Source organism: Dermacentor silvarum, chromosome 7, assembly GCF_013339745.2.
Source record: "Dermacentor silvarum isolate Dsil-2018 chromosome 7, BIME_Dsil_1.4, whole genome shotgun sequence".
Taxonomy (NCBI): Eukaryota; Metazoa; Arthropoda; class Arachnida; order Ixodida; family Ixodidae; genus Dermacentor; species Dermacentor silvarum.
In genome coordinates, this window is record NC_051160.1 from 22,338,710 (window position 1) to 22,358,079 (window position 19,370).

Below are 19,370 nucleotides of genomic sequence, written 5' to 3' on the forward strand. Positions count from 1 at the left end.
TTGATTGAATTATCCGGTGGGTGAATTAAACAAGAAGCAGAAAAAAGTTGCAGTTTCGCCCGAAAGGCGAAGCATCAATTGCGATAGCCAATTAGTGGAGAGCTATACGGAGTAAGGATAGTAGTTTAGTCGGCTGCACAAACTTGGACTCATTCGCTTACTAACTGAATTAACTAGCATGGCGTCAGCGCGCACAAGCAAACATGAATTACATCACACTCGATGATCGCAGACAACCGCTGTCAAAACGCTGGCGTGAGCAAGCGCTGCAGCAGCAGCGAGCGAAGGTTCAGTGCGGTCTATCGCTTCAACGGAAACTGAGCGGCGAAAAACAGCGCATACAAAGGTAGGAGCCGTGTGCAGATCGCTTTCGAGATACGGTGCGCGCGACCACCCGCAGCCGCGCAAAGTAAGTACGCAGTTGCTGGCAGAGTAGAAGTCGCACCCCCTCCCTCCCGCGCTGCCTTCCCGCTTTCTTCCTTTCGCGAGGGAGATTGAGTCTCTAGTTCCCCTTGCGCCCGGTCGCAAAATACGCAGTTGGTGCCGATCATAGCGCGGATGCCGTGCTATGATTGGTAGAAAACACGGGGCGCGCGCCACTCTCTCATTGGTTGAAACGCGGCACGCGCCGCGCTGAGATCGCTAGCGAGTTTTCGCTCACGGTCAACGCCGTTGGCGCCACGTGCTCATTACGTAACGGGGCCCTTAAAGCTATTGCTTTAAAGGTTCGCGAACGCTGCATCACTGCATGAGACACTAAAAATTTGACCTCTTTGTATGATGTCGCCCCCCAACCACACTTTGGGGACGAAAGTGAACGTGGCCACTCGCTGTTCACAAAAAAAAAAAAAAAAATCACATTGAATTTTTCAATGCAACAAATGCAATAATTGACAAATGCAATAATTGAAATGCAATGCTCGCGTTGCACGCTGACATTGCCGTTGCAAGCGCAGGAGTGGTGTGGAGACTCGCCCCCTGCAGGTCCCGCCACACAGCGTCCGAGGAAGGGGACGCCGACGCGACGGTCAACCAGGCAGGGGTGCAACGGTCCCGGTTGGGTCCGACCGGGTGAATGCGCGCTGAAACACCTGTCGGACGGTTTCCGGCTCGAGTGGCTGGCATATTCGAGCGAGCAGCCATCGGGCCATCACGGGACCGCTCCTCTGACCCCGGTCCATCATCCGCATTAACTTCAGACAGCGCGGGTGCTCTCACCGACTCCATCGGCGGCGGGTTTCTCGAGAATCTTCGGGCGGTACGATGCGCCCGCCGTCCGGATTCGAACCCACCAAGCCTTCCATATCAGCGACGAAGAGGGTCTATCCCATGCCGTGGACTTCCGACCCCATCGTCACTGCTCTGGTGACAGTGCCGGGGGATAAACGTGGCATATATGCCTGCGCATACAGCGAGCACTTATATGTTGACAGTATAAGGTCAGGGCACGTGGGTCAGGGTAATAGTTATCGACCGCTGCGCGAAACGAGACAAACGCAACTGAGGGAACAGGGTTCGAAGCCAACCGTCGGACCAACTTGGGCCACTGAGCATGTGGCAATGTGTACGTGTGTCGCTCTTCAACGAATGCTTTTCACGCCGACATTCGCCACTGTAGACGCGATACTGCGTAGGTACCACAGTTCGAAGAAACTCTTTGACGCCGACTTGGAGCGAAATGTATGTGCCACTCGCTCTGTCCTAGTCTTCAATGAACCTCTTCGAAGCAAACCTGGGTCTCTGAGTGTGTGCCAGCAGGTGTGTGCTGCTCTTCAATGAAAGTGTTTGACGCCAACTTGGGTAACTAAGTATGTGTCAATGGGAACGTGCCGCACTACAATGACGGAGATCTCTTAAATTTCTCCGATGATGAGCGGAATCGAACCCACGCCACAAGGGTTCCTCAAAGACAGCAACCAGACGCATTAGCAGGCTAATAAACAAATGTGTTTATGCGTGGCATTATTTAAGCAGTAATATATCATTTTTGTTGCTCACATCGCGTTACACGGGCTCCACTATGGAGGTTAACCAAGGGTTTGTACGGCTGCAGCAGCGAAAACTGACCACGTGGTGCTGCAACGCAGCCTACGCGAGGGGCCCGTCATTGAAATGAATGCATAATAAATAAATAAATAAATAAATAAATAAATAAATAAATAAATAAATAAATAAATAAATAAATAAATAAATAAATAAATAAATAAATAAATAAATAAATAAATGGACAAGTTTGCACTCGGTCGTGCAAAGCTTAGGCACAGTGAAACTGTCGATCCTCAAGTCTTACTGGCTGCTACTGCTGCGCATTAACTTAGTTGCTGCTAGGTCTTAACTTGGTTTAACTTAACTACGCATTTAGGAAGGTATTCTCGAGCGATCCTTTTCGGAGGTACCTTCTCTATCACGAAATTTCGCGTGACTAGCACTGGACGCGTCGGCGCCTACGAGTGACAGAGTTCCTGGCGTGCCACGAACGCAGGCACGCTAACCAAGGTTGGCACAGTGCCAAGAACGCTGTTGCTAGCCGACGCCGAACGCGTTGGAGGCTAGATTAGATGCTCGATATCAATCGGCCAGCTTTTAGGGGCGAAGCTCCTTAGGGTGTGGGTCTGTCCCTCCTCTGTAGTATGTAGTAGTAGTAGTAGTAGTAGTAGTCGTCGTCGTAGTAGTAGGTAGCCACGTGTACTTTTATGAAAAAAAAATTCCGAAAGTGGTGTCCGTAGCGCGAAATCGAACCAGGGACCCCTCGCTTCCGAACGCGCGGCGCTAACCACTACGCCACGAAGCGCTTTTTATTTGAACATGGTATTTATTACAATGAATGAAATGTTGTATTTACAGGAACTATTTACAATAATATGAGCAATAGGTGGACATAACTAATCAAACGTCAACAAGCAGTCCATATGAAGATAACGTCACACACAGCAACACCGTCCTTCACAGCAAAAACTTGTAAGGGGAAGCGCACATAGACACACGCACCACGATGACAATAAATACCCAACATTAACGAAAGACTGCGCGTTTCTAACGCGTTTGTGCTAGCGCGTTACGGCCCGTGTAAGAAGCTGGTGTAAGACGCTGTGGCCTCTCCGCCTTACCCCCGTATTCATAAACGCTCCTCGACTTGAACTTGACTTGCCACCGCCTTGGGCAGCGCGTTCGAAACGCGTTGAAGGCGGTGGCAAGTCAAGTTCAAGTCGAGGAGCGTTTATGAATACAGGGGTTATACTCTCTCAGCAGTCATGTGATGGCGTCGGCAAACGCGGTGCACGTTCCGGCATGTGTAAACGGCTGCGTAAGACGCTGTGGCCTCTCCCCCTTACTAGAGAGTACTGCACGTTTCTAACGCGTTTGTGCTAGCGTCCCCTTAAGCGGGAGATGGTGCAATTATAATGAAGGGCGCTGTTATAAAATAGGAATGACGTCACATATGGCGCGTGTCATTGGTGGAAGTCAATCGTTCGATTTAGTGCGGCGAGACTGGACGAATTACACGGAAGATTCACGGTTTACCGATGATTCCCTCCGGAGCTTCGCCCACTCATCATCATTCACCCCGTGGATATGCGGTGTTTTATTGCGATAGCAATTATATGGACACTCAAAAGCAGATTTGTGCCGTCGGCGTCGCCGTCGCCGTCGCCGTCGCCGTGAGGTTCCGTATGACGTCAATGGAGATGAAATCGTCGCCGCGCGCCGAACGCTGTATGTGCGAGTGAAAGGGCGCGAGGGACGCGCGCTTTCACGGGGAGTGAACGCACGGCGGAGAACAAACGTGCGTTCTGCGCCGTGCTCCCTTAAGGGCTGCAGAAGTAGGCGTCTCTTTCCTCCTTTACAATCACCATATATGTAGAGCAAACGCGCCTTCTTCTAACGCACGAAAGGCCATGGGGGGGAGGGGGAGGGAAGGGAGGCGACGTTTAGCTGCGGCACCAAGTGCCTATTTATATCAGAGATAGCGCCAACCATTTCCCTTTCCCAACGAACCACTTACTACTACTACAGGCTCCGGCTACAGTCACCAACGCCGCACGGATTTTGTGCGAACGCGGGCAAAATGCCGATGGCGTCAACAACAGTTCTGCGTGTTGCCGGTGCTGCTGCATGTCCAAGTTTATACAGCTGATAAAGCTACTATCATCTGCCTTTGGACTTCTGCGGTTACTCGGCCTCAGGTGCGTACGCGTTTGCAACGGGCAGCAACCTTGACATCAGGATATCTTCAAGCACAAGGCTTGACTGTATCAACCGAGAAATGTGCATTGGTGGCATTCACTCGAAAACTTATGACGCCGTACCCAGTTTCTATAAATGGACACACTATTGCCTACGCAAAGACCCATCGATTTTTAGGCGTAATAATCGACCGCAATCTTTCCTGGAGCCCTCATTGCACGTACCTGAAGAAAAAATTGTCGTCGATTGCCCAGGTACTGAGATTCATGTGCGGGAAAACATGGGGCACATCTGTACGCTCCATGCTTCAGTTGTACAGAGCTCTATTTCTAGGATACCTACGCTACAGCCTTCCAGTGTTGTCCAATACGTGCAAGTCAAATGTTCGTTCGTTGGAGAGCTTACAGGGCCAAGCATTGCGCACTTGCTTAGGACTTCCTCGCGGTGCGTCAACACCTGCAACAATCGTCCTCGCCAAAGATCATCCGATCCAAACATACGTTGCAGTGGATTGTCTCAGGGCGCATATCCGTCATCTTTCCCGCGTCCCCGATCATCACTTGGCGTTTTTGCCTTCGCAGAGACCTCGTTCCACGTTTTCTGAAGTTATTGTCACCAATCAATATTGCCTTCCATCAGGATATACCCCAGCAGCAAGGCCTTCATTCCCCTTGTGGTGCCTGCAACAGCCTCAGGTGCGCCTAAGTATTCCGGGCGTAAAGAAGAAGGCCAATCACCCAAGAATAGCTCTGCAACAGATGACGCTGCTATTAATGAATAAGACCTACTGGGACCGAATACACATTTATACCGATGGTTCCGTCTCATCTACCAGTTCTTCAGGTGCCGTTGTCATTCCGGCTACGAAAACCACAATCAAGTTCAAACTGTCACACGTGACAGCATCAACGACAGCAGAACTTGCTGCCCAGCGTTCTGCTGTAAAATACCTCCTGCAAGAGACACCTCAGAAATGGGTCATATTTTGTGATTCTAAGGCAGCACTTCAGAGTCTGCATTTTGCCATTTATCACAGGACTCATGAGCAGCTGGTATGTGAGATAAGAGAAGACCACCATCAAGCTATCGCTAGAGGGCATGAAATTATATTTCAGTGGCTACCGGGACATACCAGCATTGCTGGTAATGACCTCGCCGACGAAGCCGCCCGGTCTGCTCATCTGGAAGGCCGACCAGTCCCAATCCCCTTATCCAGGACCGACGCTGCAGGAAAACTTCTTTTCGTGGCTAAAGCTATGACACACAAATATTGGTCTTCTCTTAACCCGAAGTGCCATCTCCATAAAATTGACCCATCCTTGAAGCTTCAAATGCCATCAAACATTTCCCGCTCTGAGGCGACAGTATTGTGCCGCCTCTGGCTCGGGGTGGCATTTACAAAGGCCTACTCGTTCCGCATTGGAATGGGGGATACGCCCATGTGCGACTCTTGTGGAACCAGTGAAACGATTGAACACGTCTTATGTTTCTGTCCCCAGTTCGACGTCGAGCGTGAAGCTCTCCGGACAGCATTGAACCGGCTGGATTCTCGACCATTTTCGGAAATGAAGATCCTTGGACCATGGCCGTATGCGTCGATGGCACAGAAAGCCACGAAAGCGTTGCTAAAATACCTCTAGTCGACAGGTCTTGGCGACCGTCTGTAGACTTCGTGCGAAGTGTCAAATGTGCGCGAAACTGTGCTCTCTCTATTTCCTTTCTCTCTCTTTTCATCCCTATACCCCCTTTCCCCAGTGCAGGGTAGCAAACCGGACGTGCGACTTGTTAACCTCCCTGCCTTTCCTCTCTTCTATTTCTCTCTCTCTCTCTCTCTACTCCGTATAGCTCTCTACAAATTTGCTATCGCAATTGATGCTTCGCCTTTCAGGTGAAACTGCGACAACATTTTTTTTTTCTCCTGGCTCAGCGCGCCGCGGAGAGAAGAGAGGCGGGGATCGGGAATTGAGCTGGCTTGGAGGAGACCACGTGCGCATGTACGCGGTCTACTCCTTCTCCTTCTGGTTGCCATGGCTACGGCGCGGCAGTTTCTTGATACGAACAACAAATTACGGCTGGCTTAAACAGATTCGCTGTTAATGAATAAATAAATAATTCAAACAAATCATGAGCCACTCCACTCTCCGAAGGTGCATGATCAGCGAAGCTGTTTAACACACGACACAGAGGTGACACAGAATTTTGAACAAAGGTACGAACACATTTCAACGCGAGAGCGTTTATGGCCCCGTGTCGCAGAAAATCCGGCGTCGGCATTGGCGGCCGCGGCCGCGAAAATCATCCCCAATCACGTTTAGGTATGCCACACCATTCTATCATTAATGTTGCTTATATCGTGTCTTGCATTCTTGGCAAAGCTACTTCTCGGAATTTTGAGAACGACAGCCCGCAAACAAGCGTAATGAAACAAAACACCCACAGCGCGTGCCTTTTATGTTAAATCTTCTCAGACTGAAGTAATAAAAGTGCGAAATACGGAAACCTGAAACTGATGCAATTTCTTTGGCGCGATTGTGCACTATCTCCGTGATCGGCCCACGCAAGAGGCCGCGTTTCCACCAGAAAACTCGCCTACGTGCATAGCGTTCGCCGCCAGTGTTTGCCAGTAACCATAATGGTTGCATAAGCTGCAGTGGTCAGGAACCACGAGTAGCAGTCGCAGGTCTTTGAATGCTATCGCGTTCCACTCTTAAAAGCGAAGCTTAAGCGTCTTCCCAAATTTTTATTGTCTTGAGCGGCGGCGGTGGCCATCGCGACGAAAAGCGCGCACGCACGCACGCACGCACGCACGCATTTATTCTGGAGCGTCGCACACATACACACACACGCATTTATTCTGGAGCGTCGCCGCCGACCCCATTCTCATCTTTGTTCTCGTCGTCAAACTTCGTAGGCGCGTTGCTCCTCGGGACTACGCACTGCACGCGGCCTCGCCATTACGACACCGCCCCGGTAGAGCCGCAGGAAAGTATAGGCCGGCAAGCGGTTGGAACAGCGACAGAGAGAGGGCGGTGTGAGTTTTTTTTGCTCTCGCACATGAAAAATGCACGGAAGCCTAGCCATAAACAGCTTCGCTCTAAGATGCCAAAACATACCGCCGATTCATTTGGCAGTTTTAGGCCCTATTCTGACACGCCCCCGAATCAAACGAGCGCCCACTTTCTGTGTCCGAAGTAGAAAAGTGACGTAGAAATAACAATAAAGCTCTTAAATAAAGTAGGAATCTATTGGCTAGGGTCCATGCGTTGCACCATTGGTGGCCATTTTACTTAAGCAAAATGTTTTTTTTCAACTAGCTTTGTCGCAATACATTAGTGTTATGCGGTGAAGCATACGAGCAACGCGAAGGCGGTTTTGCAACGGTTTCGTGTGCGATTCCACCGCGCAGGCAATTTTCGGTGGTATTTACGTAAATAACTAGGGAATAGGGCAGACATGGAGCGCTGCGCTCTATTGTCTTATAGTTCTTTACGTCCGTGTCGACAGTATCGCTTTTCAGCGCAGTATTCCATCGTGTCTTTAGTGTCCTTTTAAAAGCGCAACATGATCGAGGCGCAGGTCCCACCCTGTTGTCCCGTGTGGCGTGTATTCACCCGTCCTGTTCTGACCGAGATCAAAACTAGAAGACTTTGCACGTTGCTTTTCTCTCAGCTTTTTCTTGCTTCTGTATACATCCCGGGTAAAGCTTGAATGTCACTGGGCCCGCGCCCGAAAGAACACACAGTACGAGTCCGGTGATAACAGGGTTAAAATGATATTTTATTTACAGCGGAGCGGGTAAAGAGCACAACAAGTGTAAGCACAACGCTATATATATATACCTGCTTGTATGTATAATAGCATACGACGCACACCCACGCAGGCACACACACAAATCACACTGTCGTAACAATAAGGCGCTGTTTCTCTGAGATCGTTTGTACCGTCAAGTTTCCTGGCTTTGTGCTTGGTACTTACACCATCAATGTTTGGATTGATTCGTTGCGTTTGTCTGGTCTTTTTTGTACATAGCACCTCGAAAATTGCGCTGTTACAACCCCGAACACCAGCAACAATACGCACGGTGTAGAGGAAACGTTGCATTTCGAGACATGCATCGCGACAAGTTCGAAGCTCAGACTGCTGCATATATGGGGTGCAGGGGGGATAAGATAACGCAGTTCCGAGGCTCTAGTTATGAGGTGCACAAACGGAGATTTGCCCAAGATTCACAAAACGGTTCACCGAGTCACCGTCGCGAATTCGAATACACTTCGTCAAACTTTATCTGCTACCCCATTTTATGCCCGCCTATTGACAGTCATGTTTGAATCACCGGCTTAACTTTGCACTTGATTACTGGCAAATTTGTAGTCTGTCTGCATTTGAGGCATACGTGTGTTGAAAGAAAGAAAACAACAAGAACGGCAAGGTCCGCACTTTGCAAAACTGCGAAAAGCTTTGGCACGTGAAACAAACACGCATCCTCTTGAACGACGCGCTCCGTATAGTGCTTAGCATTGAACTAGGAATTATACAGCAATCAGCCGTCGGTGTGGCTGTCTAGAATCGAAAAAAGTACTTTGTTTTCATCTGGAATCGAGCCATCGCTGGGTGCCTTTGTAAATTGTCCCGTCTTTCCGCTGTGATGCGATAAACTGCAACAACGAACTTCGCTTCTCGAGGATGTTGCTTCGCTAGATGTCGGAGTGTTCCCAGGACGGCAGTTAGAGCGTTTAGTAACAGGTATCATCATCGTTATCATCATCGTCGCTTAAAAACCAAAGTACATGGAAGTTTAATTCAGCACGGCTATATTCACTACGAGTGTTGACGGGGATAAATGTGTATACAGGAGCGGACATAATTGGAACACTGGATCTGCATCCCAATGCCCTCTAGCAGCATGAAGGGTAGGCAAGAAATTGTATTACGCATGCGCGCAGGCCGGCGATCACAGAAGTTCAATCCCAATGCCTTCTAGCAGCCTCGAGGCTGCTTAGAGGGCATTTCGGCCACACGTCCCGCGTTTCAATTACTTTTGTCCACACCTGTACAACATTTCGGTGTGACTGCCACGAGTTCGAGATCTCTAACTTCTTGCTGTGCGATCATACCCGAAGTTTTCAGTGTAGCCAACTAGTACGTGGACGCAGATGAAGTAGCAGGACACACACACATGATGTCACTGTCACGATGTTACACAATCTTGCTGCCCTGACCAAGGCAAGTCACCGTGTCGAAATGCCGGCTGCAGCGACGTTCCTTGTTCAAACACTGTTTGCAACACAGCACTGTTTGCATGTCCTGTTATTCCTCGGCGACCATGCACTGTCACTACTTCTTGCGGGGCTTTAATTGCTAGGCTGGGCCACGCGCTAGTTACGCGCACACTGAACGCCTCTGCGATGTATACAAAAGTGCGAAGTTGGTCTGGTTGGCCGAGCAACATTCCTAAACAACAGCGCCAGTTGCCAGGACCACAGAAAGACGAAACAACGCAGGCGCCCAATGCCAATTGGCGGTTTATTCATATATTAAATACATGAAATGTCGAGAAGGTATTAAAGATAGCCAACGTCGCATGCTCGTGTCCTCTAGAAAATACTGTGAACAAGGACGGGAGATTTGGGAGGCGTGTGCCATTAAAAAATGGAGCTTTCACGTGCGTCAGCACACCGTTGGCGATACGGTCTTGATGACATGCAGATGTGACATTAACTATATTTTAATACCTTCCCGCTATTTAACAGATATGGGTCTTTCCTATTAAAAAAAAAAAAAACGCCATTTGACAGTCAGCGCCTCTGTATCGTCTTTTTGTGGTCCTGCAGCTAGCGCCGTTTTCTTTCTTTTTTTTTCTCGGAATGCGTCTCCGTGATGACACATATCACAAAGCCCAAACCTCAGCAATGGTCAGATATCTATTGCGGTAGCAATTAGGCAGCGTTATCGTGAGCGCCCCGGACCGAGCGTTTTCAGTCGGCGCCATTTCTTTTTAGTATAGGCGGCGTCTTTCTCTTTCAAATACTATAGACGGCACCGCGCGAACACAAAACACGCACTGTACACGGATCAACACGGACGTGGCCTTTCGCATCGGCATCAACAACGGGACAAAGCAACAACTCTATATACACGAAACGCTTCGGTTAATGTTTTGTCCTGCGTCATTGTGCGTTTCACAAAGGATCTATAGGAAAGCGAAGCACCTATTTACAACAGTCGTTTATCAAAAACAATCTTGTATTGTACACATTCCTACAGAAAAAGGCATATCCTATAACCGTAGCCGTTATAAAACTGCGTTGCCGTACGGGGATACAAAAAACGATGTTTATGTACACGTGTAATGTGTGTTCTTCGCCTACGCCGTGGCGGCTCAGTGGCACTGTAACGCTTTAATCGCGAGGAAAAAAGGACAACAAAGAGAAAGAAACAGTAAGAGAAGTGTGATTCGGCCCGCCCGTTTCAAGCACTCAATAAACGCGTTTAAGACACGACTGCAGCGTCGTGTGAACATCCTATATAGTTCGTCCTGTGCGTTTAGTTAAAAAAGGATTTCCTATTTGATAACCTAATATCACGCGCGGACACTTCGCGAAGTGGGTACCTGGCACACGAGGCACTATTATTGAGGAGTAAACGAGTCAATCTCATCGTGGACATACGAAACACTCCATGTATAGATGCGTGGCCGGTCACGTTAACAGGCCTTACAATGACGCCCGGCCGTCCTAGTTCAACTGGCAACAAAACGTCATAACCGTACGATTTAGGGTAACTAGGACAAGCGGTCTCACACAAGTTGCTTGTCTCCGATTCTCATGTACGAGTTCGTCGAGACACCAGTTAACAAATTTCAGCAAAAAATACTTTGCAGCATTTGTTGAAGCCAGCCCCAGCGCTGAGACAAATGTACATCTCTAAGACTCTGTGTAAGATAACAAGGTACTCTACTACGTCAAGAACCCTGAATCTTCGCTTTGTGATCGTAACCCGTCATCGTGTGTTCGGCACAAGCTAAGCACTTCCCTACACCTGTATGTACATCCTAAATACTCATTAACTGGCTTAAAGTTCAACCGAACGGATTTCTCCTGTGTCGCGAACATGTGTTAGGCATTTTATGGGGCTATCTCTAGCTATACGCGAAACGTGTGTTAAAAGCACTGGGGAAGCTCTGAAGCTCTTTGTTGTTCATAGGCAGCATCGCGGCCTCAAAACCAAGACGTGTACCCTTGTAGCTCCGCTTTGGAGTACAATTTCACACATCATAGCATCTACGCATGCGCACGAAACGCACGTGGAAGTTCACTTCGCACACTAACACACAGGAGATCCCCGCCGAAGCTGTCCTCACTTTCACAAGGAAGGTGTTCGTTCAGGGCCATCCAAGGCCCACTCCTTTCACGGCTCACACATTTTGTGTCCTCGCGTCGTCTAAGCGCAGCAGAAGGCTCCGGAAGAAACGTCGAAGGTCCACCGTAGACACGTCCAGGTGATCAACGCGGAGGAGATCTGTTCACTGCACGCTACGTTTGTTCAAATCACAGCACAACTTTACGGGCTTCGATGTAGACTCGACGCACTTCCAGACGTCACTTCTCGTCCTTTCGTTAGTGTTTCGATACAGCGCGGGAATAGATGCTCGTTTGGCATATATGCGACGCAAGTCGGCTTAAGCGCGAACATTATGAAGACACGCACTTTCGTACAGCCTTGAAAGCGAAACTATATTCGAGCTCCCGATTCGAAGCTCGATCACCGATTTTCAAGTTTGTCCGCGCGCACATTTATCACACCATGACTGTACAGCATTGATTGGGGCAGTCTATAAGCTCTTCCCTTCGCGCGCACACAGATGTGCGTAATACGCAAGTTTGTAGCACGCGCATAAATTTGTAGTAGTGCCAGCTTCCCACGATTGTCTTCGTTATAGAGCGTTTCATTCCAGTCGACGTTGTGGCCGAGCTGGGACGACGAGATCTGAAGAACTGCACATAGTTTCAGTCACAGATGCACTCGTGTCCACCTGCCTTTTTCCGTGATCGGATGTTTTCACATTTAAACCGTCTTGCCAGCTGAGGATTTTGATACGCGGCATCGTCGCGTAACTGTCTCACCTGACGCGCTGCCGTGTACCCGGGCGATGCTCCGTCGGCCCCACTTCTAGAATCGACACAGCTCAAAGTTGACTTCTTTGCAACTTCTTCAAACCACCGCGCTTTTTGCTTTACGAATGTTTCAAAATGCTTGCCCTGTTCTTCAAGGTCACGGCCCGCCACAGACCGTGCCAAAAAAAGTATTGTGAATACAGGTACATCTGCGTCTATTTCTGCTATTTTCTCACGAAAATGGCGATTGCAGTTCGTGACACCTTGACTGCCCGAATGTCACCAGCCGTGATTTAGATCCAGCAACGGTGATGTTATAGGAACAACGTGGCTGACGTTCTCGGCAATTCGTGCATACTTTTTGCTTTCTGTAGACCAGAAGGTACCTGCTGACGTCACGTACCGAAACTGTGCTCGAACATTGCAGCTTCCAAACATTGCCTTCAACAGCAACGCCGTGCGAAGGGCACTAACAGATAACTATTGTTTTCTTTCAGCGCGGCAATTAACTGCTAATAACTGACTTCGCTGGCACGGTCGCCTAAGGGGGTGACACGTGAGAGTACATGTTCGCCGGTCCAACACTTGTCATCTTCCTGCTTCAAGACACCACAAACCGTTTCGGTTGAAACTTCCTCGCGAGGTGATGCGCCGCCTGCCACGCGTTCCTCATTCCGTCCTCGCATTCCTCAAAGGTGACGACGCGACCTGTGCGGGCGGCCGGTCATATGGTGGTGCTGTCCAAGCTGTCCAGGTCGAAGGTCACCATGGGCTTCGTCACGGCTATTTCGACGTCGTACACGTCGTCGTCGTACGAGTCTCTGCGCGAGAGGCGGCCGTTGCACAGCGGAATCGACGCACGTGGCGCGAAGAAGTTTGTGGGGAACTCCAGGTGACTGCGGTTCTTCTTGCCGCCGGAGCTCTTGACCTGTTGGTGCGGAAATGAAAGAGAAAGCCGAGTGAGAATCAAGGAGGTTTAAAAAAAAATTGCTCGAGAGCAAGCTCCCGTATCAGGAGAGTTCACGCCAATGTTTGCCCCTCCTTCACCTCTGAAATAGAACCTTGTCGGGTGATGTTCGCTTACAGATTAAGTGGTTTGGCTCTGTTATTTTTGTAATGCTAGGCTAATTAGAAAAATAAAAGCTGGTTTTCCGGGACTAAAGAAGAAGGCCAATCCGGGCGTGCGTCTAGTTAACCTCCCTGCCTTTCCTCTCTTCTATTTCTCTCGCTCTCTCTCTAAAAGCTGGTTGCCCCCAACGAAAATAGTAACTTTTGAGTATTGATGACGTTGTCCCCAATAAAATTTGCCAGGATGTTCAGATTTTACACCAACACCAGCAATACAGAGATACACGTAGATAAGCATCTGTGTAGTAAAATAAGCCATGATTAGCCAAGGAGGTTGATTAACTCGTGGGAAGTGTGAGAAAAGCGCTTCTTCACCATTTTTATCATTTATGTATAGTTTTATCGTGGCCATCCTAACATGGCTGCGGTGCGGCTTCAACTTAGGGATATCATTTCCACTCCAACAATTTTCTTTAAATCTGCTTGGTGAGAACTCGCTTCGTGTATAGCCTAGTCGAATTGGCACCAAAAACAAAAACACCAGTTTTAAAATGAAAACTGCATTTCGCTCGGCTCTGGGCACGAGAAAGTCGCATTAAGAATTGCAATCGTATTGGGTTGAATATTATTTCAATCAAATGACCAAAGCACTTGCAACATAACGCGAGTTATATTTCTTTCTTTTTCTTTATTTCTTCTGTATCATTACAGAAACAGTGACGAGAGCAAAAGGCATCGAGGCCTGACAGAGGCTCCTGCTCCCTCAGTGCAAGTGCTATAGTCACTAACACTCGCAATATAGACTAGCACTTGCAATATAGACTAGCACTTGCAATATGGACTAGCACTTGGAATATGGACTAGCACTTGGAATATGGACTAGCACTTGCAATATGGACTAGTACTTGCAATATGGACAAGCACTTGCAATATGGACTAGCACTTGCAATATGGACTAACACTTGCAATATGGACTAGCACTTGCAATATGGACTAGCACTTGCAATATAACGCCACCACCGCAAAGCCATAGACAGACTCACGTGAAGGTAGTCCTTGGGGACAGCGAGAAAGCCCCCTCCCCCGGCGCCCCCAGGGCCGTGGAGGAGGCCCCCCTCGGTGTTGAGCACGGGCAGGCTGTGCCTCCTGGAGGGCGCCGCCTCGCCCCTGGGCAGGCCCCCCTCGGCCCTGTGGTGGTGCGCGGCGGGCGGCAGCAGCTCCTCGCGCAGGTGGTACGGCGCCTCGATCTGGAGCCGCAGGTTGTGCGTCTCGATGAGCTGCCGGGTGCGGCACAGGTTCTGCGTGCTCTCCTCCTTGAGCGTCTCGACGAGCGTCAGCAACCGCTGGATCTGATCGTCGCGCGTGTTGTGGTTCTTGTCCGAGCCGCCGCACAGGCTGTCGGCGCTCGCGTCGTCGTCGGCGCCGCCCCCGCCGCAGTCCGTGAGCTGCTTGTCGCCGGACTTGCCCCGCCAGATGGACTTGCGGTGGGACTTCTGCTGCACGGGCCGCCGAGGCTCAACGTTAGTTTTATCATCATCATCATCATCATCATCATATATTTATGTCCACTGCAGGACGAAGGCCTCTCGCTGCGATCTCCAATTACCCCTGTCTTGCGCTAGCTGATTCCAACTTGCGCCTGCAAATTTCCTAACTTCATCACCCCACCTAGTTTTCTGCCGTCCCCGACTGCGCTTCCTTCTCTTGGTATCCATTCTGTTATTCTAGTAGTCCACCGGTTATCCATTCTACGCATTACATGGCCTGCCCAGCTCCACTTTTTTCGCTTAATGTCAACTAGAATATCGGCTATCCCCGTTTGTTCTCTGATCCACACTGCTCTCTTCCTGTCTCTTAACGTTAGGCCTAACATTTTTCGTTCCATCGCTCTTTGTGCGGTCCCTAATTTGTTCTCGAGATTCTTTGTTAGTTTTATCAGTGGTTGCTTAATTGTTTCGCTATAAGAAGGAAGGTATAGGGGAAACTACCGCTGGCCGCACTGTAAGCTATACATCTGCTGACACCTGCGGATGTATTCCTAAACGATCCACTTCGGCGATAGTATCGCCTCGGCGACAATATCGCCGTCAGGCGCGCGCATGATTGGCTGGTTCAGCGAAATTGGGTGACGCCGTGCTCAACCGGCCAATCAGCTCATCCAGTTTTGCTAAAACAGCCAGTCAGGCGCACATCGTTGGCCGAGGCGTATAGCCAAGGCGATAGTATCGCCGAAGTAGATCGTTTCAGCATGCGTCCTCTGAACGGCGGTCAGCAGTGGGCGCGAAGGGAACGGGGAGGAACGGAACAAGGAGGAAGGATAGGAAGAGAAGATAGTGTACGAGGAAGGAAACTACACATTGAACGGTATAATAGTCCCTCACACCGAGTGTAGGGCCGCGAACCGGACGTTCGTCTGGTTGACCTCCTTAACCTCTCGTCTTGGTTACTCTCTCTCTCTCTCTCTCTCTCGAACGTTAGGCCGCTTGCGAACTTCAGACAGTGCGTCCCTCTCGAGAGCTCATTAGAATCCTCGTCGTCATGGTGTAACAACCTTGTCCAAGTCGTCGCTGTGCCACCAAGTCGTGTCGCGCTTTGGTCAGGGGCACAAAATGATGGATGGCGATATCAACTTTGAAGACCACGAAAACTTACACCAGCTCCCCTTTAGAAATAACCTTCATATATGTACTGCGAGGAACACACACACACACACGTCTGGTACATGCTTTGGACCGAGTCTTGCCTTTCCCAAGAATAAAAGTCCTCTCTTTCTTCAGATCATGAACATGCTCTGCAAGCCTGTGTACCAACGCCTTTCTTCTTCGCGCGTTCCTACTTGCGTGTCGTTCGAGGTATCCTGCTATAAGCAGCGCACCCCTTATCTCACTCATGCGTGCATCCTGATAATAGAAGGAGCGATAGGGAGGAAGGGACGTCGTATATATATACCTTGGAGGCGAACTCCTGCAGGAGCCTGTGTATCTCGTCCAGGCGCTGGCCGAACTTGTGCTGCGTGCTGCTGAAGCTGGCCGACAGGCGGTCCTCCACTCGCCTGATCTGCTTGCAGCGCATGGCGCGCGATATGTAGTTGAGGATCATGGCCAGGTAGCCCAGGCCGAAGATGATCCACAACACCACGCCCGTCTTGTAGATCCAAATGTAGTCGCCGTCGAAGTTGCCTGCGTTTGAAAGAGGAAACAGAAGAAAAAAAATATTATATATGATGACTTGTCTCGATGCAGAGAACAGCGCTATAAGCTTAAAGTGCTAAGACGTTTGCGCGCGCATCCACGCGTGTAAAGCTGTATATACCCGCCATTTGCTCGAACCACTGCATACTTTTAATTTGTTTTATCTGATCAGCTGTTTTTTTTTATCTGATCAGCCGTGATCAGCTGTTTAACTGTGCAAACAGTTGATCACGGCTCATTGCCGTCTTCTTGTTAGCAGTTCTGAACGTTATGCACACACTGAAGCTATATACGATCGCTGACCGCCGTAGTGCGATTGGCGACAGAATAATCGCAAACCAGTGCAAGGACACATCGAGGAATGACAGAAAAACAAGAGCATCGCCTACTTGGAACTGAATTTCATTGGATACACGATATCCAATGAAATTCGAACTTTTATTGTATACACGATAAAGACGGTTCTGGAAGTCGAAATCGGTCATTGAACGCATTTCGTTGTTATTGACGTTTCTGTGTTTTCTATTCACGCATTCCCTAAACGTCTGGGCCACCCCCTTTTTGGCAGTCCGAATCCTGTTGTGCCTTAAACGGCGCCATTGCTTCCTAAAGCACGTGGCCGGATCCGCAAGAGTACGGCAGATACACCAGCTATTGAGACTCCCAGCGACACACCTATGTGGTTTCGCGGCATCGACTCCTGCTGCGAGACGCTCTCCTGCGAAGCCTTCATAGGGACACTAAAGGAAAAAAAAATTAAGTCGGGCCAGATAGAAATACAGTCCGAACCCGGATATATCGAACTCGAAGGGGACCGCGAAATAGTTCGATATATTAACTAATTCGATACATAAAATAAAAATTTTATACACAAATTGTCAAGGGGATTTTTCAGCTGTTCGTTATACACGATAATTCGTTATATCCGGGTTCGACTGTATTAGGCTTGTGTAATATAGCGAAATCATCATTAGTAGCGAGAGCAGAGCTTTTGTGAGCGAGAAGTTGATTAAAACGGAAAATCGGTGTGGTGTCAATTATTTTGGACTATGTATACCTCTCATGTGACGTCAGCACTGGTTGATTCACAGAAATCGGTATATAGAGGGAGGTCACGTAATGATTACGTCAACTCGTCCGTTTTGGTGTGGATGGTTCAAATTGAGGTGCGGGACGTTTGGTGACAATTTTCTGCGCAAGGAAGTCGCACGCTAGCACACAGAAAACGATGACAGATTGCTAGACGAATATTCTATCGACCCAGCTCGACTTAATGCTACTAACCTTTACTGTTCCTTTCCATCGAAGCCACGTTCGTTTCGATGATAACTAATCGTTCTGCGGGCATACCATCCTTAACATATAGTGTGATCGACGTTCCTTCTCCGAGCAGATGTAGCCTAATCTGGGCAAATTGGTTCTGACGCATAATCTCATGCAGGGCCCAGCAGACAAGGACAGAGACAGATGAACACACACACACACGGGCACAGCGCTTGCTTAAGTGCGTGTTCACCTGCTCCCGTCCTTGTCTATACTGCGCCTGCATGCATAAGGTTCTATGTCGTTCTCCGAGGTTTCAGTGTGGAGATCGCGCTTTGGTAACAGTCATAGCATAACCTATACAGTGAGCCACTTATCGATGGGCCGTGCGTCGAGCTTGCACCAAGAGGTGGTGCTGTGTGCCGCTGTCGCGCCCTTCTGCGCGTCAGTCGGCTGGAGATAAAAACGGAGAAAGATGGATGGTAGAACCAGGGGGCGAGAAGGGAGAGAGCGCTCTCTTCTCCGTCTCTGGAAATAGCCACGCGCCGGCGCTATTTTCTGAAGCCCCCGCTTGGTCGTACGCACCACGCGGCGACGCAGAAAGGGCCTTTGTGTCTAGGGTGCATGGCGCGCGCTCGCTATAACGGCGGAGGGGGCTGCCGCGACACGGTCACACGACTCCCTCCTGCCTGCTCCACGCATGCTCGCATCGTCTTCTCGATGCTCCTTCTCGTTCTCCCGAGGGCTGAGGCTGTTTGCTGCCTTGGCTCGGCCTCCCTAATAGCTGTATTTACTTTGCTGGCTGCGCAATCGTTCCTCCCGTCACCCGCGTCTCGAGAGTCCGAAACTCTGTGACCGAACAAAAATGCGCCAATCAGTTACCTCCAAGGCTGCTACCCTGCGCCACTCCCGCGAGAGCGAAGCCTTGCGCGATGTGAGCAGATCGAGGAGTCTTGAGGCCGGCAAACGGAGACGTCGCTGAGGCCTAGACATTGAGGGACCTATACAGGAGATGCCGGAGAACGGAAAGGACGCGGCAAGCAGAATATGGGGGCTAGGGTTAGCTGGTAGTTCTTTATACGTATAATGCCGAGAGAGAGATGATGCGCCACGCACGTCTTCCACCAGTGCTAAGTCAGCGTACTGCGTTTAGTTCCTTCGCGGTAGGAGTTCAACGGGGAACGAGATCAATGAATGAATGAATGAATGAATGAATGAATTATGGGGTTTTACGTGCCAAAACCACCGATTTGATCACGAGGCACGGCGTAGTGGGGGACTCCAGCTTAATTTTTGACCACCAGGGGATGTCGCGCCCGCAATGCCCCGGCACACGTTCTCGCCTATAGGAAAAAAAAAAAAATCTCGCAAGACAACACGACATCGAGGACAAGCGCCAAGAAAGGACTTGCACTTGTTCTGCCTAGTTCCAGTCATGCTACCTCGCGATATTTTAAATGTCTATATGCACGAACCGAGTAGTACAACAGCGCGCGTTATAGGTTCCTGCAAATTGGACACTTCGGTACACTATATACGTCGGTGAGGA

The 19,370-nt window shown here is 49.6% G+C and overlaps 1 protein-coding gene across 1 annotated transcript in view; it reads right to left on the reverse strand.

Moving 5' to 3' along the window:
• Positions 1-7,941: 7,941 nt before the first annotated feature.
• LOC119457705 (open rectifier potassium channel protein 1-like) overlaps positions 7,942-19,370 on the reverse strand; it is a 112,103-nt gene continuing 100,674 nt past the window's right edge. Inside the window, 3 exon segments of the mRNA XM_037719357.2 lie at positions 7,942-13,227; positions 14,411-14,863; positions 16,317-16,546. Of these exon segments, the coding sequence (XP_037575285.1) occupies positions 13,024-13,227; positions 14,411-14,863; positions 16,317-16,546 (887 nt within the window). The 3' untranslated portion in view covers positions 7,942-13,023.